Source organism: Monodelphis domestica, chromosome 7 (assembly GCF_027887165.1).
Source record: "Monodelphis domestica isolate mMonDom1 chromosome 7, mMonDom1.pri, whole genome shotgun sequence".
In the NCBI taxonomy this organism is placed as follows: domain Eukaryota; kingdom Metazoa; phylum Chordata; class Mammalia; order Didelphimorphia; family Didelphidae; genus Monodelphis; species Monodelphis domestica.
In genome coordinates, this window is record NC_077233.1 from 52,396,545 (window position 1) to 52,419,343 (window position 22,799).

The 22,799-nt window shown below is 52.8% G+C and overlaps 2 protein-coding genes across 2 annotated transcripts; one reads left to right on the top strand and one right to left on the bottom strand.

Annotated features, from left to right (window-relative positions):
- The first annotated feature begins 16 nt into the window (after positions 1–16).
- Positions 17–5,731, top strand: CRELD1 (cysteine rich with EGF like domains 1). The gene is made up of 11 exons (XM_007500211.3): positions 17–270; positions 1,609–1,781; positions 1,881–1,963; positions 2,181–2,291; positions 3,098–3,189; positions 3,551–3,727; positions 3,816–3,911; positions 4,127–4,210; positions 4,324–4,419; positions 4,526–4,666; positions 4,821–5,731. Exons 2-11 carry the CDS (start codon positions 1,644–1,646, stop codon positions 5,039–5,041), a joined length of 1,239 nt encoding a protein of 412 aa, XP_007500273.2. The 5' UTR covers positions 17–270; positions 1,609–1,643; the 3' UTR covers positions 5,042–5,731.
- A 778-nt stretch (positions 5,732–6,509) lies between these two features.
- Positions 6,510–19,506, bottom strand: PRRT3 (proline rich transmembrane protein 3). Its single transcript, XM_016424486.2, has 5 exons — positions 19,044–19,506; positions 17,998–18,193; positions 10,670–12,211; positions 9,645–9,800; positions 6,510–9,078 (listed from the first exon to the last, which is right to left on the bottom strand). The coding sequence occupies exons 3-5, from the start codon at positions 12,150–12,152 to the stop codon at positions 7,109–7,111; spliced, it is 3,609 nt and encodes a 1,202-aa protein (XP_016279972.2). The 5' UTR covers positions 12,153–12,211; positions 17,998–18,193; positions 19,044–19,506; the 3' UTR covers positions 6,510–7,108.
- Positions 19,507–22,799: the final 3,293 nt, after the last annotated feature.

Genomic DNA, 22,799 nt, shown 5'->3' on the forward strand with positions numbered 1-22,799 from the left:
CGTCGTTTCTTTAAAAGCCTGAACAGGTGCACCCCGAGTGGGCTCCCATTGGCCGCTGGGGAAGTGACGCAAGGGCACATGGCCCGTCGCCATTGGTGGAGAAGCGGACCCCGCCCCCCAGACTGCGGAGCTTGCGGAGGCCCCGAGCCGCGCGGAGGCTGCGGCGGCGGCGGCGGCGGCGGCGCAGCGCGGTGGCGGCGGGCACGAGGGCAGCTGGATTGGGCGCGGCCCTGGAGCCCCCCAGGCCATCCGGGCTCCGGAAGACGGCGGGTACGAACGGCCCCTCCCTCCGCGGTCCCGCCCCCTCCTTCCCCTCCCCCTCTCCGCCCCACTCCGGAACTGGGGGGGGGGGAAGAGGTCCACGGGGGCGGGGGATGACACATGTCTCCCCCTTCCCCCCGCGGTTTATGTGAACCCCCTCCGGTCCCTCTTCCCTTCAGTACCGCTAATGATGTCAGCCCCCCCCAGAATTGCCTTTCCCTCTGAATATTAGTTAATATCTTCTTCCAAATATTGCCCCCCCATACCTAGTTAATATCTGCCCTGCCAACATCTGCCTTAATACTTTGGTCAGCGTCAGTTTCCTAATGCCTTCTTTCTCTCAATATCATATTTAATATCAGACCTACCAATATTGCCCCTCTCCCCTCAATACCTGCTAAATAGTCCCCCAATATGTCTTTTTCCCCTTAATACCCATCAATATCAGCATCCCAATATTTCCCTGTTCCCCTCCTATTGCCCTTTCCCCTCAGTACCTTGGTTAATAGCTCCTGATACCACCCCCTTCCCTTCAGTACCCCATCTACTATCAGCTCCCCAGATATGACCATCTTTAAAAGGCTTTTAATCTAAGGGCCTCCCCCTACCAGGGAGGAGCCCCTTCACATTTCCCCCTGCTTTTTCCCAAACGTGCTTGATATCAGCACCCCTAATATTGCCCCCTTCCCCTCCATGGCTTTGTAAGTCCCCCCTCCCCCCCATTGACTTTTTCCCTGGAAATACCATGACTGTCTCCTCTCATTCCTCCTTTCCCTCTCCCCACTCCCATCCCAGCACAGCTCTTTCCAGCTCACTTCTTTTGCGAGTAATAGGATTTCATCCTCTCTTCCCACCACCTCCCTCCCTATACCCTTCCATGAACACTCCCTTCGCTGGTCCAATTTTTTTTTTTGTGCCCTTCTCTTCGACCAGTACTAGAATCCTAATCCCACTCCCCTCTCCCCCTTCTCCCCTCTCCAGCAGCACCTCCTCTTCCTCAGCCTGTCTGCCTATTCCAGTACTCTCCCCTTAGCTGGAAAGCCCACATTAGTATTTCCCATCCCTATTTAGAGAACTTCCTGGTCACTGGTTTCTTTCCTCCTTAATTCCTCCTAATCCTGTTACCTACTTCCCTGGACATAGAGCAATCATCTTCTCACTATTTCTCTATCTGGACCTGGCCTTCTTCCCTGCTATCTAGGTATCTCCTTGCCCACCCAGTGCCCCATACTCTTGCTTTTTACAGAGGCTTCCTTCCCGGTTACAGTTTCATCATTCTTTCCCCCCCCATTTCCTGAACAGGGACAGAGAGGCCACTAAGCCCCGTCCCTTCACGTCTGTCCACAGTACCACCCAATAACCCCCAGCCTTCTGGAGGGAAGATGGCTCCAGTCATCTGGGGGGGTTTGGCTTCCACCCTGTCGTGGGGCCTGTGCCTCTTTCTGAGCTTCCCAGTGCCTGTGTGGCTCCAGTCCCAGCCCTGTAACACCTGCCGGAACCTGGTCAGCAGCTTCAGCAAGGTGGGTGTTTTTACTGGCCCTTCCAGCCGCCCCCTCCCCAGGTACCTCATGCTTTTTAAGTGTTTGGAGTCCATGAATCCTAGAGTTTCTTTTGCCCAGGGCCTGGAACGCACCGTTCGGGACAACTTTGGAGGAGGCAACACTGCCTGGGAGGAGGAAAAGCTGTCTAAGTATAAGGACAGGTAGTTTCAAGGGCCCAAGGAGCGTGGGGCCGAACCTCCTTTCCCAAAGAATTGGGGAGTCTCCTCTGTCTTTCCTGATCCACTGTGCGCCACATCAGGGGCTGGGACGCCCCCTCCCCCCTGGGTCCCACGGATGGGGATCCCTGCCTATGCTGGGGGGGAGGGCTGGGCGAGGAGCAGGGCCCGACCTCAGGTCCTTGGTGTGCTGTGTGACCAGTGAGACCCGGCTGCTGGAGGTGCTGGAGGGCGTGTGCAGCAAATCTGACTTTGAATGCCACCGGCTTTTGGAACAGAGCGAGGAGCTGGTGGAGTCTTGGTGGTTCAGCAAGTGAGTGGGTGCCCCTGGGGGAGCAGAGGGGTGCTTGGGGGGGCAGGATTGGCTTGGGGGGACGTCTCCCCTCCAAAGCAGAATCCTGGGCCATTGCTGGATGTCTGTTGCCCATATCACGTTCCATCTAGTGTGTTGAGGTGTGGGTCCTTCCCTTTCCCCCTCCCATTAGACTGTGAGCTCCTTCCAGGCAGGCACATCTGTGAATCCTCAGCCCCTAGCAAAGGGCCTCCCCGTTCATGGAACTTAATACGTGTTTTTTTAATGGGTACTATTTTGGGAAACAATTCTTGGTTCATCCGGGAAAACAAGACAATATGCTAAAACGAGCCCTGGGGGCAACTAGGTGGCTGGTGGATTGCGAGCCAGGCCTGGGGATGGAAGGCCCCGAGTTCAAATGTGGCCTCGTACCACTTCCCTAGCTGTGACTGGGCAAGTCGCTTAGCCCCATTGCGTAGCCCTTGGCGCGCTCCTGCCTTGGAATTGATCTGTACTGTCGATTATAAGACGCAAGGTAAGGGTTTAAAAAAGGAAGGAGGACAACAAGAGAGCATTGGGTTGGAAATCCGGACACCTGATGCGAGACCATCCAGTTAGCTTCCCGGGGCCATTGCTTTGTTTGCTGGGAGCGAGACTGGATGATCCCTCCCTCCCTTCCCGGCTGTGATTCATTTGCCCACATCCTGCTCCTTGGCGGGCCGGCCCTGGGGAGCAAGCTAGGACCCTCCTCCTCCAGGGAACCTCGACCCCGTTCTTTGTGGCCTCTATTATCTCCTGCCCCTTTAATGGTGCCCCCACCCTCTCAGGCAGCATCAGGCCCCAGATCTCTTCCAGTGGCTTTGCATGGACTCCCTAAAGGTTTGCTGCCCTCCTGGAACCTATGGGCCCTCCTGCCTGGGTGAGTTATTCAAAGAGCTGCCTCTGGGCCCAGGGGTGGGGGGCGCGCAGGACCCCGCACAGGCTGGGCCCTTGGGCTCGGCTTCTTCCCACTTTCTCATTCTAATTGCAGTGGATTTGCTTGGGCAGAAGCTGTTCAGGTTTGTCTGATAAAAACTGCCCGTGCCCTCTTCCGTGATCTCCCCTGACCCTTGCGTAGATCCGCCGCCGCCTTCCCTTCACCTCCATCCGCCTCATGACGCGGCCCAGCTAAAGAGATGGAGAAGGGTTTGGAACAAGGCAAGGGTGGCGGGCGCCGCCTGTCGTGTGGCAGCCGGAGGGGGAGGCCGCCCGGGCTCAAGACGGGTGATATCTCCCTACAGCCTGTCCCGGGGGCCCGGAGAATCCATGCAGTGGTAATGGGCAGTGTGACGGGGAGGGCACCCGACAGGGCAGCGGGCGCTGCGACTGCCAGCCCAGCTATGGGGGCCCCGCCTGTGCCCAGTGCGGGGACGGTCACTATGAGGCCGCTCGCAACGCCAGCCACCTGGTATGTGAGGGTAGGTAGCGGGTCTGGGCCGGGAGGCGCCGGGGCGGGCTGCTCGGCCACGGCTCCATCGCACCTCCCTTGTCCCCCTCCTCCGTCAGCTTGCTTCGGCCCCTGTTCCCGCTGCTCCGGGCCCGAGGAGGGCAGCTGCCTGCGGTGCAAACAGGGCTGGGCCCTGCACCAGCACAAGTGTGTCGGTGAGTGTGCTTGGCTGAAAAGAGCCGCGGGCCCTCACCCCGGAACCTCAAAGGCGGGGGGCTTCGGGCGAGTCACAGGAGTAAATGGATGTGAAGACTTGAGAAGAATCCCTTGGCGTAGGCAGGCTTCGAGTGTTGTGGGGCCTCGAGGACAGGGCCCCACCCAAGCCAGAGGGAATGGGGGGGCAGGCTCTGAAGGCCCCCCTTCTCCACAGACATCGATGAGTGTGGGACAGAGATGGCCGCCTGCAAAGCCAACCAGTTCTGTGTGAACACGGACGGGGCCTACGAGTGCCGAGGTCAGAGTCCCCTTTGGAGGGGGAGGGGGAGGGAGGCCCCTGGGAGGGACAGCCACCCCCTCAGATCACAAGGTCCTGTTCACAGCCCCGGCCCATCTCCCCTCTTTCTCCAGATTGTGCCAAAGCCTGTGCTGGCTGCATGGGAGCAGGGCCTGCTCGATGCAAGAGGTGCAACGCGGGCTACCGTCGCGATGGAGCCAAATGCCTGGGTGAGGCGTGGGGGGGGGGGGCGGGCTGGAGAGTGCGGGGGGGGGGGGCAGCCCAGGGGCTCCGAGTCAGGCCCGGGGCCGAGCTGACCTCCCTGCCTTCCCCCAGACGTGGATGAGTGCGAGGGGGAAGCCGAGGTGTGCCCAGGGGCTCATGAGCTCTGTGAGAACACGGACGGAAGCTACCAATGTGCCTGTGCCGAGGGCTACGAGAGGAGCCCGGAGGGCTGCGTGCCCCAGCAGCTGGAAGGTGAGCGGGGCGGCTGAGGGCCCAGGGCCCGCTCTCCCTCTCTCCCTCCCACTCTCCGCCTGTGAGGTGCCACGTCCAGCCACGTGTCCCCTGGGGCTGGGGGGGTCTCCCTGGCCTGAGCTGGCCTTTCCCCTCTCTCCTCCCTCCTCTCCAGAGCCCAAGCCGGGGGGCTTCTTCTCCGAGGTGACGGATGACGAGGTGGTGGTCTTGCAGCAGATGTTTTTCGGGGTCATCATTTGTGCTCTGGCCACTCTGGCGGCCAAGGGCGACATGGTCTTCACCGCCATCTTCATCGGGGCCGTGGCCGCCATGGCGGGCTACTGGCTGTCCGAGCGGAGTGACCGGGTGCTGGATGGCTTCATCAAAGGCAGATAGAGAATGGCTCCGGGTGGGAGGGCTCCCCCTCCCTCTCTACAACCCAGGGCCCAGGGTGGTGGGCTCAAGTCCAGCCCCAGGGTGGACACGGGGGAAGCCTGGAACAGATGCGGGGGGAGCCTGGATCCCGAAGGGAGGCAGATTGGGCAGCTTGAGGTGTGTGTGAGGGAAGAAGCCCAGGTGGGGGGCGAGGCCGCCGGAGCCAGGCCTGCTGGGTTCTGGGCCCGGCCGGTGCTCTGCTAAGAGGTGCCTCTCCCTGGGCTTCCTCTAGCCAGAAGCCAGGGCTGCACTTCCATTGTTTTCTGTGCGGGAACTGAGCCAGGGGGCCTCCCTTCCTGGGCTTCTTCATCACCTCCCCTTCTCCAGGCCTTCTGGGTGGACAGAAGGCCCAGGGGAGTCGGGAGTCGGGAGGGGGGAGGGAGGGAGATCCTGGAGAGGAGGAGAGGCCCCAGTTAAGTGATTTTTAAGAGTCATTTCCCCATTTTGGTAGTGCCTATGGCCTTGGCCACACAGCTGGGTCCTACCTTCTTCCTCCTCCCCTCTCCGGCTCCTGGGAGGCTGAAGGAGGTGGTCCCTGCCAGGGGAGGGGAGCCGAAGGACTGAATCCTCCCGCATGGTCCCCCCCTTGCTTTGCCCACACCGACTAACCTATTTATTCATCTCAGGAAAATAAAGTTCTTCATAAACCTAGCATGGACTCTGACCTGTCTGAGCCCCCCTCCCCACCCCCCAGGACCCCCTATCCCATGATGCTTTAGTGGGAACCCTGGTGGGGGGGTCTTACAAACAGGGCTCCAATCTCCCTGGGAGGGACTCCTGCTGCATGTGTCTACGTCCTCCCACAAGTTTGCCCCTCAGTTTTCCTTCATTTTCCCCTGCCCCCCCCCATATCTCACCCCTCAGTCTTGCCCCAATCAGTCCGCCCTTCCCACACATACATTTCCTGGACTAATTCTTCCCGGTTCTCCAGTTTGCTCTGTCTCTCCCACCGTGCACCCCTTCATTGCCCTTTGTGTAATGCTGTTTTAAAACGTTCCCCAAACTCCGACTCTCCCCATTCTACAGACAGGAAAGCCGAGTGTCACAAAGGTTAGTCGACTCCTTGTAGGCCCTGGGAGTCGGGATGCCGGAGCCTCTGCTTACTTAAATCTGGAATTACAGCCTTTTCTAGGCTGCTGGGAAGGCGCTTTGTCTGCCTTTGGAACTTGCCCAACGAGAAGGACAGGCCATTGAGGTCTGTCCAAGGCTGGAAGGGGGGGCTTTGCGGGCCTTTCCAGGGGAAGAGCTTCAGGAGTCGCCGCTGGGGGAGAGTTAAAGGCTTTGTGTGGAGCAGGGGCTCCCCACCCAGCCTTTTGGAGGTGAAGCCTCCCCAAAGCCGCAGGATCCAGCCCTAGGACACAAGGGGCCGCAGAGGTCGCCTAGGCCCTGGCTACAGATGAGGAAACCGAGGCTCGCAGGGCCAGGAGACTAAGGAGCAAAGCCAAGATTTTAATACATCAGTGATTCCGGAGTTCCACAGTGGGGCGCCGTGGCCGGGCTCTGCCTTCCTTGGCTTCTCATTCTGCTTTCACTGGGTGATGGAAAGCCCAGGCTGGGCTGGGACAGAGCCGGAGCCTCGAGATCATGGGGGGGAGGGGAGATTATGCCCGGCTAAGGAGGGATGGGGTGGGCAAGGCAGGTTGGTTTGGAAGGTTTATTTTTTCTTTCTTTTGGCACAAAGCGGGAAGTTTGGGAGCTGGTTCTCCAGAGGCTTCTTGCAGTACGCCTATTCTGCACTCTTGCCCCAATACAGCTTCTTCGAATGCTTTCTTCCTTGGCTGTGTGCCCGGGGTGCAGCCCAGGGTGGGGGCCGCAGCACCTTCCCCCAGACCTCCCCCTCGCCCCCTTCCAGCTGTCTCTCCACTCCGGAAAGGCCTCCGCCCTTGGGCAAAATCAGTTAAAAAAAAAAAAGTAAAAAAATAATCCCGGGTTTGGGGATGGAACGCCCCGCCCTCCCTGGCTGTTCTGGGCGCGGAAAGAGGAGGGAGGAAGCCCCAGCTCCCCGAGGTCCATCGGTCCTGGCAGGGGTCACAGCTCTATGGTCTCGCTGGAGGCGCTGCGCGAGTCCACCTGCTTGCTTAGAGCCAGGAAGCTCCGACGGGCCTCGCGCTCCGAATCCCCCGGCTCTCCGACGGCGGGCGCAGGCTCCGGCTCGGCCTGGGAGGGCAGCAGCTGGACGGTACTGGGCAGCTCGTCCAAAGGCAGGCTCTCCACTGATGACAGCCCATGGCGCCACGGGTTCCAACTGATCTTGAGGGAGCCCTTGGAGAAACTATCCAGCGAGCTCCCGGACGCGGCCCCGGTCTCTGGCTCCGGGGCGGGCTTGGGGACAACCCTTACGTCGGTCAAGGAGCAGCAGCGGCCCTGAGGGGTTAAGCCCGAATGGTCGGGGTCGCTGCTGCGCCTTTGCCTCAAGAGGGGGCCCCCGGGTTGGGAGAGGGCCGAGGCGTCCTGCAGAGAAGCTGCGGAGTCCCGACGGCCCAGGCCGGCTGGATACTGTAGGCTGGAGCGCAGGAAGACGCTGTCCCGGACCAAGTGTTCTCTGAAGAGCGCCTCGTCGATGCTCCGGCTTAAGTTGATGGGCGAGGGCGGCCGCAAGTCCAGCTCGCTCAGGGACAATCCCGCGGTTTTATCCAGGCACACGCTGCTGCGAGAGCGGCCCGGGCCGACGTTGTTGGGGTACCTGGGGCTCCGGCCAGCCCGAGCCAGGGAGGCCGCCGAGCCGGCGGGGCTAGGAAAGACCTGGCCGGCTCTCAGCTCATTGCTATCCTTAGGGGCACGGGGTCCCCCGCCTTCCGCCGGATTGCGAATGAGGCTCTTGCTGATGTCTGTGCCGCCCCGCTCCAGCCCCGCTGTGCCTGTCCAATCGTAGCAGTTGTTGGGATATTCGGGCACCTCGTTTTTACCTGGTGGGGGGCACGCGTAGTGCAGAAGCTTGCCCCAGCACGTGTGTTCGGTGGGTCTCGGGCCCCAGCGGCACGAAGCGACCCCAGCCACCAGGGCCAAGGCGGTGGCCCAGGCGAGTTCCACCAGGCGTAGCCAGAACTGCACGCCCCACCAGGGCCAGGAGAATCGGCTGGGGGTCCCCGCCAGCGGGTACAGCCACACAGCGGCGGCCAGCTGCAAACCGCTGGCCAGCAATCCCAGGGCTCCGCCCACAGCCAGGACCCTGGGCTCAGGACCCGGGGTTCGGTTCCTCCCGTGGCCCTCGGGGCCAACCTCCACCATACCCAGTAGCCAGCGGCGACACAGGAGCAGCGTGCCCAGCGCCACTCCGGCGCCCCAGGCGCACGACAGTCCCTGCACCAGCAGGTTAAGAGGAGGGCGCAGCCAGGGCGAGAGCAGGTCCGCTCCTAGTAGGAGCGCCCAGTGCACCGCACCCAGCGCGCCCAACAGGCGCAGGCTGCGCAAGCGGGGCGGGAGCAGCTGCCCGAGGCCCAGAAGCGCCAGCGCCCCGAGGGCCGTCACGAGCAGCGGGAAAGGCAGATTGTAGAGCACCAGCCCAGTGCGGGCTGCCAAGCGGCCCCGAGAGCCATAGGGGTCGGCCAGCAAGTAAATGGCGCGCAGCAAGGAGGCTGCTAGCACGAGAGCGGCGGCGGCCAGCGCGTGGGCTCGCCCAGGCATGTGTGGCGTGATCGCGGCGGCCACTAGGCCGGCCAAGGCCAGGAAGGCCAGCAGCAGGAAGAACGCTCCGGCGCCGTACACATGCAGCTCCCAAGCGAAGCTCAGCGTGTGCCGCAGGGACCCCCAGCGTAGCAGCGGGGAGCTCGTCTCATTGGCTTGAGGACCGCACGCCCTCGGGCCGCAAGTGGAATCCGAGGAAGGGTCTGAAGGTGCAGGGCTAGGAGATGGCTCTGGAGCGTTCGGCTGCCCCAGGGCTCGCTGGGTAGTGACTCGGATGAGACCTCGGCGGGAAGAGGTGAGGGGCTGGGAAGAAGTTGGAGGGGCCGGAGGGTGACTCTGGGGAGGCCGCTCCCCGGGCTGTCTTGCCGCTACACCTGTAACGAGGATATCTATGAGCTCCCAGTCTGCCCCCCGGCCACTACCGGGGTCCGCAGGCCTTCCCCTGGGGCTGTAGAAGGGGTTCTGTCGGCATTATCGCAAGGATCAAAGGAGATAATCCCGTAAAAGCTGCTTAGCTTTAGCCCTGTACCTATCTCACAGGAGCAGCTATTCCCTTCCCCGGCCCCGCCCACTAGTCCCTCTTTCATTAATCTTTGTATCTGAGGCCCTTCCAGAGAAACTGGAACTCGTTCGAGCTGAGCCGCAGGCTCTAAGAGCAGCAGAATGGAGAGGTAGACAGAAATTGGCTGGGCCTTGGGAAAACTCCCCAACCCCTAGGGCCACAAATGAATCAGCAAGAATGGCCGAAAATGGAAAAGAGGAACAGCAGAGCAAAACAGAACTGTTGTCCTTCTAGGAAAACTGAATTTAGGTCTTCTGATGGGACCAGAGGTGTTTCCTGGGCTCCTCCAAATCAGGAATCTTCTCTTTTGGGGATAGTTGGGTGAAAGGGGTCCTCCCTCCCCCTGGATGTTCAGACCCCCCACTAGTGTTCCCTCACCTGGTAGGCCAGCTGCTGGGGGGCTCTTTGTGGCATTTGTCATCTTCTCAGGGGCAGGAGTGCTTGGAGTGGTGAAATTCAAAGAATTTGGAGGTTCCACAGCCCCTCTTACTCGCTGGGGGGAAATCATCTCGGCTCCCTCCAAGAGAAGGGTCTCTGAAATAACAATAATACCATTGGGGGGGGATGCTCCCAGGATGAAAGAGTGCCCTCCCCAACACAACTGGCAGATGTCTATCACTGATAGTCTTAGGAACATTGTCTGAAACTCAGAGATTACCTGATTCTTCCCATGTTTGTTAGCTCCTAAACTTTAGAGGAAGAATGGAGAGGTAGACAGAAATTGGCTGGGTCTTGGGAAAACTCCCCAAATCCTAGGACCACAAATGAATCAGCAAGAATGGCCGAAAATGGAAAAGAGGAACAGCTGAGCAAAATAGAACTGTTGTCATAGGATTTAGAACTGGAAAGGACCTTGGAGATCACCCGTTCTAATACTCTCACTTTTATAGCTGAGAAAACTGTGTTTCAGAATAATTATTAATCAATTTGTTCAAAGTCTTGCAGGCCACAAATTGAGGTTGCTTGCTATTTGAGGCCAGAACCTCTGATTCCCAATGCAGTCTCTTGTACTGCTTCATATTATTTTCCATTATTTATTCTTCACATTTTGCAGATGAGAAAGCTGAGGCCCTTAGACGTTAAACATATCAAAGTCACAGGGCAATAGCTGAACTAGGGAGCTCTCAAGAATCTTGGAATTTGGCTTTCTTGGAGGCAGAGCACAGTCTCTAAGCCCCTGCTTCCTAGAGAGGGCTGCAGGAAATAGCAGGGATGTCAGACTTAGACAGGGCTTCATGTGTTAGAGGAGATGCTCTGGGTATTTTTTCCTGGCTTGGTTCCTTCCTTGCCCAAAGGAACCCAAAGGGTCTAGGATGGAGAATGGGAAGGATGCAAACTTTCATGAACTATGGGAGGAGCCTACCTGGAAGGGCCAGTGCCTAGAACCTCCACTTGGCACCTACCTGACCCAGGCGACAATGGATCTGAGGTATTGGAGCTGGGGGAAGCTGATGGTGACATGGAGCTGGGGAGAATTGTAGCAGACGATGTGTTCCTCTCATGGTCAGAGTCCTCAGTCTGGTGGCTGAGCAGAGCCTTTTGGGTGCTGATTTGATGGGCAAAATGGGCACTCCAGCGTCCAGTTCTAAGGTCAGGTTCTTCAGTCAGGGCTGAGGGAAGCTGATTGTCTGAGATCAAGATGGGCAGGGACCTGGAAGCCTGAGAGGAGGCAGCTGTAGCAGAGGATGTCAGCTCAGGCTTTAGGAAGGTTTCAGGTCTTAGAACAGGAGATACTGAATTCTTTTCGATGATAACCTGGGGGGCCTGGGCTTCTTCTAGACTCCAGCTCCTCCCTGGTTTGAGGGAGTCCTGCTTCCTCTCTTCTGTGGAACCCTTCCCTCTCCAACTTTGTGCTTTGGCTGACAGCCCCTCTCCACCTTCCACTGTGGGGCTTAGGTCATGGTCATTTGGGAAGGGGACAACATCGTTGGTCATGGTCCTGAGGGTGACAGAGTCCATTTGCATAATCAGCTCTCCACCTGCCTCTGGGATCACAGGACCATTCCTTGATGGCCAGTGCTCATGGTCAGTTGTCATGGAAGGCACCCATGAAAGAGCAGAAGCCTGGGCAGCTAATGATCCTTGAAGACTAAGGTCCTCATCCCTGCTCACTGCCTTCCAGCCCAAGTCCTCCTTAGGAGTCCCTTCTGGGATGGAGCCTGTCATGCCTTTGGACAAGGCCTCTACCTTCGCTTGAATTGTGGACACCTCCTGGTGGGGTCTTTGGGCTTTGGGCTCCAGGGCAAGGGTTGGAAAGAGATGAAGATTTGGGGACTTCTCAGGGGACCCAGCTGCGAAGGGAAATGGGGTCTCTTGTCCTGGAGTCTGCTCTGAGTTCAAAGGGTCCTTTCTGTCTTTGGAAATGGGTCCCTTTGAAACCCCAAATTTGACTCCCATCTTCCTACCCTCTGCATCCCCAGTGCCTAATTTATCCACTAAACTGTGTCCCTCCTGCCTAGGGGGAGGCCCCATCCACATAGCCCCAGTGGCACTATCCTGTCCAGGAGGGGTTTCGAGACTGACTACTGAGCTCAGAGGAGGAGAAGTAGACAGAGGCAGGATGCGGCTACTTGGAGAGTTTTTGGACCTTCCAATTTCTCCTGGCCCCACAGCAGTCCTCAGCCAAGGAGGCAATGTGGGTCTGAGCCAATCTATGAGGTCTGTGCCAAGTTCATCTCTGAGTCCAGGATTTAACCAAGAGTGACCCTGAGAGTTGAGGTTCTGGTGTCTGGGCCCAGGGGATTCCCCATGGTCCTGCTGGGAGTCTTGAGGAGGGTGCCTTGTGCCTTCTGACTGTCTAGGAAGCCGTCCAGCCTGCACTATGCAAGGGAGGAGGGTTGGCATAAGAAACAGGCTCCAGAGGGAGATGTGAGCTGTGGGGGCCATGGCCAAGGCCAGCTCTCCAGGGCTTGCCTTCCTTTGCCTTCACTTTTCTCTTGACAAACCTGTAACAGAAAGGAGAATATGGGGGATATAGGGAATTGGGGGGGTGCAGTGTTGCCTAAGCTCCTTGAGGACAGGATAATTTCTCAAGTCTTTGTATCTTCTGGGTCTCAACAAGCCTCACACCAAGTAGGAGCTTAATTGGGTCTTGAGGAATCAAATTGATTTATTTATGTAGTACCTAAAAGTTGACAAAGTACACCCTCTGGGGTCGTATATAACTCATCCTCATTTCACAGATGAAGAAACTGAGGTTAAGTGCCTTGTCCAGTGTCACCCAGCTAGTAAGGACAGGAGCTGAGGTTCGAAATGTAATAAGGGACTATTTTGAATGGTAATTGATAATTAGAGATTAGGCTGTTAATCTTCCTTTCTCCCTTCCTCCCTCTTCCTCCCTTCACCTCCCTTCTTGCCTCCCCCCCTTCCTGTTTCTCCTTCTGGTTTCTCTAAATCAACTCAGGGTGAGTTTATGATGTCTCAAATGAAATACTCTTTCTCTTCTCTATCTTAAATAAAGGGTTTATTGGGGAAGACAGGGAAGGATAAGAAATGGAAGGAAAGAGGATTTGGGGGTTTCCCTATCACTAGGATGAGTCTTAGATTGGAGGATGATGGAATATTTCAGTTGGGAGAAATGGCTGATAGGTCTGGAAGTTCAGTCACTATCACAACAGAGCAAATCAGAGAGAGAGCTGGACTTTGTCCTTCTTTCTTCTGTCTTCAAAGTCCAAGACAACCTTCAGGCTTCAGTCTCCAAAAAGCCAAGAGAGAGAACAGCCTTCTTCCCTCTTTCAAGTCAAAAGGGTTCAGACAACAGTTGGTCTCCTGCCTTCCTCCAACTGCCTCTCCTGGTCACATTCTAAACCAGAATAGTCTCGTTTGACTGACAGGTCATCATTCTCAGCTGCTCCAAACTCCTGCTACAAAATCATTTTCAATTTCTCACTTCCACAGAAACCAGGTTTCTGCACCCCAGAACCTAGTCTTTCTTCTTCACTCATTCTAGAATGGGAAGACCATTGGCCTAGAAGTCAGGGGACCCGAGGGCCAGTTCCAGTTCTAGTATTTCAGTAGCCTGACCTTGGACAATCCCTTGGCCTCGCTGGCCATCTATTTCTTCATCTATGAAATGAGTTCCAATAGTCTAAAAACGAACAATTTGGAAATGCTTTAGAACTCCAATCAATCCTACATATATATACACATATATATATAGGATTTCTCTCTCTCTCTCTCTCCCTCTTTCTCTCTCTCTCTCTCTCTCTCTCTCTCTCTCTCTCTCTATATATATATATATATATATATATATGTATATATATATATACATATACATAATATATACACTTTTTTTTAAAGGATCCTGTTCACAGGTATATGCTTCATCCCTCCTGTTGTCTCCGTGGCTCCCCAGGGCTAAAGGGTCATCAAGGCAATGCTACTTTCTTCTTTCCTAGCAGCTCTCCCTTCAGGGCCTCAGACAGCCAGACTGTCAGCATCCCCTGTCCTGGCCTTCTTCCACTTTGTGGCTGCCCCAGGGATGAATTGGCCCCTGACTAAGGGATGAGCACGTTTCCCCAACAACTCTGTTCTTCCAAGAAAAGCCTGAGTAAGGTTCCCCAAGTCCCTGCAGCAGATAATCAACAATAATACCAGGAATGCAACTAGGTAGCACAGTGGAGAGTAACAGGTTTGGAGTCAGTATGACCTGGGTTCATATCAGACACTTCCTAGCTGTGTGACCCTAGGCAAGTCATTTAACCCCTCCATTGCCTATCCCTTGCCACTCTGATGCTAAGGCAGAAGATAAAGGGTACCATCATCATCATATCAGGACGTCATTTTATATATTACCCTTTCATACCTAAGACCAGAGGATTAAAGGTAGGAGGGAGTTTAAAGATCACCTAGTATAGATGCCTTTATACTGAGGAAACTGAGTCCTGGAGAGGGAAAGTTGTCCCTTTCCAGATCACACAGGATTTGAACTCAAGTTCTCTCTCTCTCTTTTTTTTAATCTTTGAGGAATTTTGAGCCTGTTTCCTGAACCTGCATATCACAGGAAGACAAAAAGGGGCTCCACAGATCAGGAGTCCACAGGTGGGGAGCACTGCCCAGTGAGTTTTTGTACTGAAAAGTAGGTCACATCCATGTGTGGAGTGGAAATGGTGGAGGAGGAAGGAAGAGGAGCTGGGAGGTGGAATCACAAGGAAGGTTGTCTATTCCCACCTAGGAAGCTGCCTCTGGTCAGTTTAGGGCAGGCTATTTGTGTCTGGAGAGGAGGGGAGGAAAGCCTCTTGCTTTCCCACCAATGGCTGCTGTTACTGGCAGCCCTGGGGCTACTGTACTGGGGCCCAGGTCCTGTCCTCCTATCACATTACCCCTCCTCTCCACCCCCACTGTGATCCTTTTCTGGTGCCTGGCACAGTGCCCTCTCTGCAGTGCCCAGGCTCAGCCTGAACAGGGTGTGTGTGTGTGTGTGTGTGTGTGTGTGTGTGTGTAGGGGATTGGTATCTTCCTGGCCCATGGAGTAGAGAGGGGGAAGAGGGCAGTTCAGTAGTTTTTGGGACATGCTAGGATCCCTGGCATGATCCCCTGGGCAGAAGGGATCCCAACGATGGCTCCTTGGGGGCACAGGGTTCCTTACCTGGGCACTGGCTCTAGAGCCCCCTCATTCACCTTGCCTCCATCTCTGCTGCTTCTCTCTCTGTTCAATATCCTCAGAGATGCTCAGACGAGGCTAACTGAGCCCTGCACTGCCGATGGATGGGCTTGGAGTACCATCTCCAGTCACTGCAGCCAATTTAACCCTGTCAAGCTGGCATCTTCTTTATTGTGTCTACCCTACCTCAATCTCCTCCTCTGCCACCCATGATCAGAGATGCAGAGGTCAGTAGAGATGAGAGGGACCTTACAATCACCTGGTGCCAACCCTCATGTTACTGGGGAAGGAACCAAAGCCCAGTGGAAGCACCTTGGCCAGGGGCACACAGTTGACAGATATTGGAGCAGGGATTTGAGCAGAGATTTCCACATCTCCGAGTCCAGCATTCTTTCTGCTATCTAGCAGCAGCCTCTCCCCAAAACAAGCTTTCCCTCTTTTGGTCCTGCTGTCTACTACAAAGGGGGCAAAAATTTAATGCTGCTCTGCTGGTGGACCTACCTGCAGGATTCTGGCTCTTCCAAAGAGGGAAAGGACCGAGGAAGGCAGACTTCCTAAGCTAGGACTAGCTTCCATTGAAAACAATTTTCAATGGACCTTTATTCTTCTTCTAGGCTCAAGTTTGACCCCTACCTCTACAATGAGTTGGATATATGATCTTAGGCCATACTCTGGGACTTAGTTTTTTCTATCTGTCACATTAGGCTAACAATATCTGCTCTACCTGGAGTTATCATAAAAATCTAGAGTGTCTCTCATGGGTTGGACACCATTGTGAAGATCAAATTAAATAAGAAGGCATTGAAGTCTGGTGGGAAAAGCATTGGTCATGGGTGCAAATCCTGCCCCTGCCTCTTACAACCTGGACGACTTAGGGAAAGTGACTCCCTCTCTAGGTCTGTTTCTTCATCCATAAAATAAGGAGGGTGAACTTGATGTCTGTAAGACTGGCACCTCAAGCTTGAAAGCCCAAGATGCTAGTTGGGAAAGTTGTTTTTTTTTTTAATAAAGCAATATATAAATGAGAAGTCCCATTTTCATTAATATTGATGAAAGGTTCTAAAATGATCTTTGAATGCTTTATAAAGTCCCAGGTAAGGAGCAGTTAGGTGGCTTAGTGGATTTAGAGCCAGGTTCAGAGACAGAGGTCCTAGGTTCAAATCTAGCTGGGTGACCCTGGGCAAGTCACTTAATACCCACTGTCTAGGTTGTGCCACTCTTTTGCCTTGAAACCCAATACACAGTATTGATTCTAAGACAGAAGGTAAGGGTTTAAAAAAAGTCCCTACCCCCTCTTTTCCCAGGTCCCTTAGCTCATGACTATGGTCTCATTGGCCAAACTCTCAGTATGACTCTGGTTTCCCTTGCCCATTTCCTATGGCTTTTGTTCACCCTCTATAGACCCACTCCTACCTGGTCCCCTTTTCCAAGTCTTCCTTGTTAGATTATTTTTAAGGCTAGTGTTGGGGAAGACAGGGTCAGAGTTGTTGACCAAAAGGTGGGAGACCTACTTTAATCTTAACTAGTTCTCAAAGTACTGAAAAGGAGCTGTGACTAAAAATAGAAGTACCTGGTATTTTTGCCCCTCTGATATTTTAGTACAAGGAAAAAATCCTATAATATGTAGAGACTCTACACCTCAAGCAAAGGATCACAGATTTAGAGCAAAAAGAGATGATGTAGTCATCTCATCCAGTTTCCTCAATTTACAGAAGAAGAACTGAGACCCAAGAATTAAAATGACTTCGCCAGGGTCACACAGGTATTAAGTAGCAGAAAGGATTAGAACCTAGGTCATCTTACTCCAAATCCAGACCTTTTCCCACCATAGTTAAAGAAGCAGGGGGCAGAGGGATGGATCTAGATTTCAACTACCCACTCATAAGGGCTCTGCCCTTTCTCATTTCCTTACTATCTAATAGCTTGGCCTAGTGTGGATCCAGCTGCTCTCTGTGTATTCTGCACTGACCTTCCCTAGAGCCCTTGTTCACCTACCTGTGGTCAGAGGTAGAAGAAAACTTGTGATTCAAACACCCCACCCCACCCCAGGGTGGGTCCTGGAGAATCTGTGATGTCAATGGCAGCCCTCACCTTCACCCTCTTCCCTGCCCAGCTTCCCCAGGTATTGTGGGTGTCAGAGTCCTCTCTTGCTGTCCTACCCCTCACTGGAAGAGCCTACCTCCTGTTCCATCCTAGCCCCGCCTTCTGCCTGACCAAGCACCCTAATCCTATAATGTTTCCATGTGCTGGATTAAGAGGGATTCTGAGATTCTGCAGGAAGAAAAGATGCATTTTTCTAGCCCAGTGAATGAAGCCAAAATGAAAATTAATCCTACAAGAGGAATGAGACTGGGTGTGGACTGGTGTGAGTGGGGAGGCACTAAGATTTTATAGAAAGGAACAGCAAAACTTTGGCACTTTAGTGGGGGAGGTAAAATCCAGAGAGTAAAAGAGGTCAGGAAATCACCCCCTTAGGGAGTTAAGGTACTCCTGGCTATGAAGAGGAGGGAGTAGTGGGACTTCTTAACCTGGAATCCATGATTTCCCAAGAGCTCAATGGACAGATTTCAGTGAGTCTATTACATTAAAAAAAATATTTTAATAGGAGGCAGCTAGGTGGGTCAGTGGATTGAGAGCCAGGCCTAGAAACAGGAGGTCCTAAATTCAAATCTGGACCCAGACACTTCCTAGCTGTGTGACCCTGGGCAACTCACTTAACCCCCATTGCCTAGCTCTTATCACTCTTTTGTCTCAGTACTAATATATAGTATAGATTCTAAGATGGAAGTTAAGGGTTAAATTTTTAAAAATATTTCATTTTTTTGTTATTGGTTTTCTTTGTAATCCTAAATATTTTCTTTTATGCATTTTAAAATAGTATTCTGAGGAGCCCATAGACTTTTATCCAACTGCCAGAGGAGTTCATGACACCACAAAGGTTAAGAATCTCTGGGCTGGAGGCACGAGAGACCCAAAGCATCTGTGAGGCAAGGGAGACCTATTTTAGCTCTGTGCCTAATCCCCTAATCCCCATGGGGGCATAAGAGAGCTGGGGTGGGGTGGGGGGGTATTGGGGGGGGGGAGAGGGAGAAGGACAGTGATAAAAGGAGCCTGAGCTCAGCAACTTACCTAGAAAATCCTTGCAGTTCTCAGGAGCTCTGGGAGTCTCCCCAACCCAGCATCCTTTGCACAAGAACATCTCGGTTAGAGAAAGGGCCAGCCATCCTAGGCAGAGGTCCGCAACTTCAGACCTTCCAAACGCAGCCTCTTTCGTAGTCCATGGCCTCCAGTGCCCAGAATAAAGAGGGGCTGAACAGGTGACTCCCTAAGCACACAGAATCTGGGTGTGAAATCCTAACAGCCAACCCCGACGTTTGTCCAGCAGCGACCTAGGTGTTGTCCAGACCCACCCACAAGCGTGAAGAGCAGGACACACACCTGAGACACCCAGCGCCTGCCTTAGCTTCAGAAAACTGAAATATGCCGTTTGGTCTTGGCGGTGAAGGTAGGAGTTGGGGAGGAATCTCAAGACAGTCCCGGACCGACCTCCTAAGAGCCACCAGATAGACCGGGAATAAGAACAAAGTTCCTAAGCTGCCAGAACTCAGCCAGCTTTCCAGTGAAATGGGTTGGGGGAGGACGGTGAGTCCTTGGTCCTCCGGCGGAGGAGTCGGTGTGTCCTGGAGCATCCCTACCCGAAGCCCTCTGGGTGCTCCGCCTCAGAACGATGCTCTGTTCCCCCACCCCCTACCCCTTGCGGGAACCAGTACCAGATCAGAAAATAGAAAATTGCTCTTCTTCTAGGCTAAGGGACAAAAGGGTGAATCTAGGCTAATTCTCTCATTTTGGAGCCTGAGGCCCAAGACGGGTAATGACTTGCCCAAGGTCACACGAGTAGCCCATCATAGAGCCTTAACTCCGTCCCAACATCTCCTTCATCTTCAACAGCTCCTACCACCATCCTATCTCTGAGAACACGCAGAGAGCCTCTCAGCTTTTCGGACCCTGAGCCCATCCCGGTTCCCCACTCCCACGCCCCGCCCACTCCCACGCGTGCTCGAGGACACCTGAGTTAGCTCGGAGGCCGGGGGAGGGAGTAGGGGGGCCTCCAAGAGCCCGCCTCCTGGCCCGACCCATTCCCTGGACCCCTAGCGCCCCTGCTGCGCTGCACTCACCTGAGGACCCTCCCGAGTTGTGCTGGGAGGGCTCCCTCCCCCGCGCCCGCCCCCGCGGCTGGCGTCAGTGCGGAGCCCGCAGCCGCTGCAGCAGCCGCAGCCGCAGCCCAGCCCGGCCCGGCCTGGCCCAGCCCAACTCCGCCTGGCGCGTAGGGATGAGCTCCGGCCTCCGATCCTTCTCTCCCTCTCCCCTCTCCCGGACGGTCACCCGCCGCCGCCACCACGGACAGAGCCACCGGGAGCTGGCCAGCCTGGCTGCAGGCTGCAAGGGGCGGGGGTGGGGTGCGTGGGGGAGGGACTTGAGAGCCCTCGCTAGCCCCGTCCCGCCCAGGCACCCAGAGAGCTCCTGCTGTCACCGCTCTTTCAGGCAGCCAAGGTGAGAGCAGCAGCAGGCAGAGGGGGCGAGCATCTGGCACGCTCCGCTTACGGGAGAGCTACCCCGACCTGGGGTAAGGAAAGCCGGCTTCCCGTGCCAGCTTTGTCCCCAACTTGTGGGTGAAGTCATTGGGAGAGGTGTCTGTCACTCCTCGGTGACGAGCACCTCCTCGGCCTATGTAGCCGGCCATCCCTGGGGCTGCGCACATAGACGGAAACGTTACTCTGTGGCACAATGCTCGAGCTAGAATGGAGTCCGATACTGGGCTAGCCAAATCCCTTTCGCTGATTAAAGTCAATAAATAAATACATTCATAGAAGCCCCTGGAGCTGTGAAGTCATTCGTTAGGAGGATTCCCCAGGTGAGGAAACTCCAACCAATGAGGATGGGCACCTCTGCAGTTCAGGGTCCGACTATCTTGGGAGGTTAAAGGAATTCAGCCAGAGCTAGATGGGTCTGAGGCAGGACTCGAACTCACGTATTCCTAGCTTTGAGGCCACTTCCCTATCAATTAATCCAAGCTGCCTTTGATTTTTTAAAAATTACTTTTATTTTGTTAAATATTTCCCAAATACATCTTTAATTAATTAATTGTATTAATTAATTTAGAATATTTTCTCATGGTTACATGATTCATGTTCTTTCCCTCCCCCTTCCCTTAGCCAATGAACACTTCCACTGGGTTTTACATGTGTCATTGATCAAGACCAATTTCCATATTATTAATATTTGCACTAGGGTGATCGATTACCAATCATATCCCTATGGACCTATGTGATCAAGCAGTTGTTTTTCTTCTGTGTTTCTGCTCCCACAGTTCTTTCTCTGGATGTGAACAGTGTTCTTTCTCATAAGTTCCTCAGAATTGTCCTGGATCATTGCATTGCTGCTAGTAGAGAAGTCCATTACATTTGACTGTACCAGTGTATCGGTTTGTGTACAATGTTCTCCTGGTTCTGCTCCTTTCACTCTGCATCAGTTCATTCCAGTTCACTTTGAATTCTTCCAGTTCATTATTCCTTTGAGCACAATAGTATTCCATCACCAACAGATACCACAGATAAGTTCAGTCATTCCCCAATCGAAGGGCATCCCCTCATTTTCCAATTTTTTTTTTTTGCCACCACAAAGAGTGCAGCTCCCAAATACATAAAAAAAAAAATTCTTTAAAATTTTTAATTCCAAATTATCTCCCTCCCCCTGGTTCTCCCACCCTTTTGAGAAGGCAAGCAATATAATATAGATTATACATGTGAAGTCAGGCAAAACATTTCCATTGTACAGAAGAAAAAAGATTAGTAAAACCCAACCAAAAAAGCAAACAATTTGACAGCCACTAATATTCTGTATCCCCTAGGTGCCCATCACTTTTCTATTAGAAGGTGAGTATGTTTCATCATCTGTTCTCTGGGACTAAATTTATCATAATTGCATCAGCTGCATTTTTGGTGTTGTTTCCTATTACATTTTGGAGGAGTTTATCAGTAAATAGTACTCTTTGTTTTGCTTTCTTCATTATGTATCAGTTCATACAAGTCCCCCAAGTTGTTTCAAATGCCTTACATATACCATTTCATTATTGGGATATAATATTTCATTATGTTCATATAACTAAAAATTTTCAGTCATTCCTTAGTACTGATTCCTCTGTATTGAACCCCCATATTCCTCATTTCTTTTCAACCACAAAGAGCACCACTACAGATACATGACCGTTCTTCTTTCATTGCCTTCCATTGGCTCTCAACAGTGGGATGTCTGGTTCAAAAAGCATAAACAATTTTGTGACTTTTCTAACAAATTCAAATCATTTCCCAGGTCAATTGAACTTTTCTAGCTGCACACATACACACACATATATACACACACAGGGTCACAGAGTATAATTTTATCAGTGTGTTTTCTTCCAGTTATTTACTTTTTCTTTAAACATCTTCATCAATTCAATTGTTTTAGTTTGTATCTCTCATTAACAATTTGGAACTTTTTTTTTCATTTGGTTTCTGATTATTCACATTTCTTCTGAAAATAGTCTGAGTATATTCTGTGACCTCTGACCACATTAAGGAGAGATTCTTGGTCTTAAATATTGATGTCATTTCCCTGTGTAGCCATATAAACTCTGGCTCTCTATATCCCAACTTCCACTCACACTGACAAGTTGAGTTCCTAGAGCCCTGATTAGCCACATTTCCTCTTTAGGGTTCTAGGGTTATCCCTAATGGGGCAGCAGTATATTTTTCTGATGCTATCAGCTCTAGCCCCTATTCAACCATATTCCCCCTAATATCAACCCCCACTTAGTATCTCTCCTTTATTATTGATTGACCCAGTGATCACCATTCTAATTTTATCTGTCCAATTTATATCAATTAGGTTTTAGAAAGGGAATCTTAATTATATGGATCATATAACTTTGGAAAACTTCTGTGGAAATTTGTTATTAAAATGAAAAATAAAATAATGTTTTACATGATAATACATGATAACCTAGATTGAATTGCTTGTCAGCTCTGGGAGAGGGAAGGGGAAAAGGAAGGGAAACAAATTAGATCACATAACTTTGAAAAACTTATGTGGAAATTTGTTATTAAAATAAAATGATGTTTTGCTTAATAATACATGTATAACTCAGTTTGAATTGCTTGCCAAATCTGAGAGGGGGGAGAGAGGGAGACAATTTGGATCAATCTCAGAAAACTTATGTGGAAACTTATTAAAATAAAAATAATAAAATAGAAAGGGATCTTAGAGATGGTGTAGTAAGAACCCAAGTACAAATACCATCCTTCACACTTGGGACATATTCCTTTCCCATCTTGGTCCTTGGGAAAAATAGCCTCCAATTTATACACTATTCATTCCACTGAGTTCATTTCCAAATTCAAGACTGCATGGCCCCACCAATCGACAGTTGCTCCACTGTTGCTACAAGACACAGGGTCTTGGAAGAGCTCCTCTGCTGGGCTCAGCATCAGCCCCTCACACTGCTTGGCTGCCAGCAAATTCTAGAAGTAGGGACTCTAGCTCCTGGGTGTCTGGTGGAGGCCATTTTCTGATCTTCCAAAAGTCACCATCTTACATAATCCTTCACTCAAGAGCAATAAAGGACACATTCACAGAGGCCAAATGTATTTATCACCATGTGTGGGCCTGAGTAAGGAGAGCATTGGTGCCTGGTGCCTGACACTCAATCCCTAAAGATTTTCAGCAGTCATTGCCATGATTACCACCAGGATAAAAGAATGCAAGGTTGATTCAGCAACCAATCAAAGGGCTTCCCTTTTGCACACAGTAAGGAGAGAGGCATGACAATAGAATAATGACATGAATGCCTCCATTATGCATGTCTGAAAACAGGCTCACCAAGCACCCACTGG

Coding starts and splice junctions, on each gene's coding strand:
- CRELD1 (XM_007500211.3), top strand. CDS start 1,644: ATGGCTCCAGTCATCTGGGGGGGTTTGGCTTCCACCCTGTCGTGGGGC. Junction 2,292..3,097: donor GAGTCTTGGTGGTTCAGCAA/GTGAGTGGGTGC, acceptor CCACCCTCTCAG/GCAGCATCAGGCCCCAGATC. Junction 3,912..4,126: donor GCACCAGCACAAGTGTGTCG/GTGAGTGTGCTT, acceptor CCTTCTCCACAG/ACATCGATGAGTGTGGGACA.
- PRRT3 (XM_016424486.2), bottom strand. CDS start 12,152: ATGGCCCCCACAGCTCACATCTCCCTCTGGAGCCTGTTTCTTATGCCA. Junction 9,801..10,669: donor TCCATTGTCGCCTGGGTCAG/GTAGGTGCCAAG, acceptor TTGTTATTTCAG/AGACCCTTCTCTTGGAGGGA. Junction 9,079..9,644: donor CCCAGCAGCTGGCCTACCAG/GTGAGGGAACAC, acceptor TCCTCGTTACAG/GTGTAGCGGCAAGACAGCCC.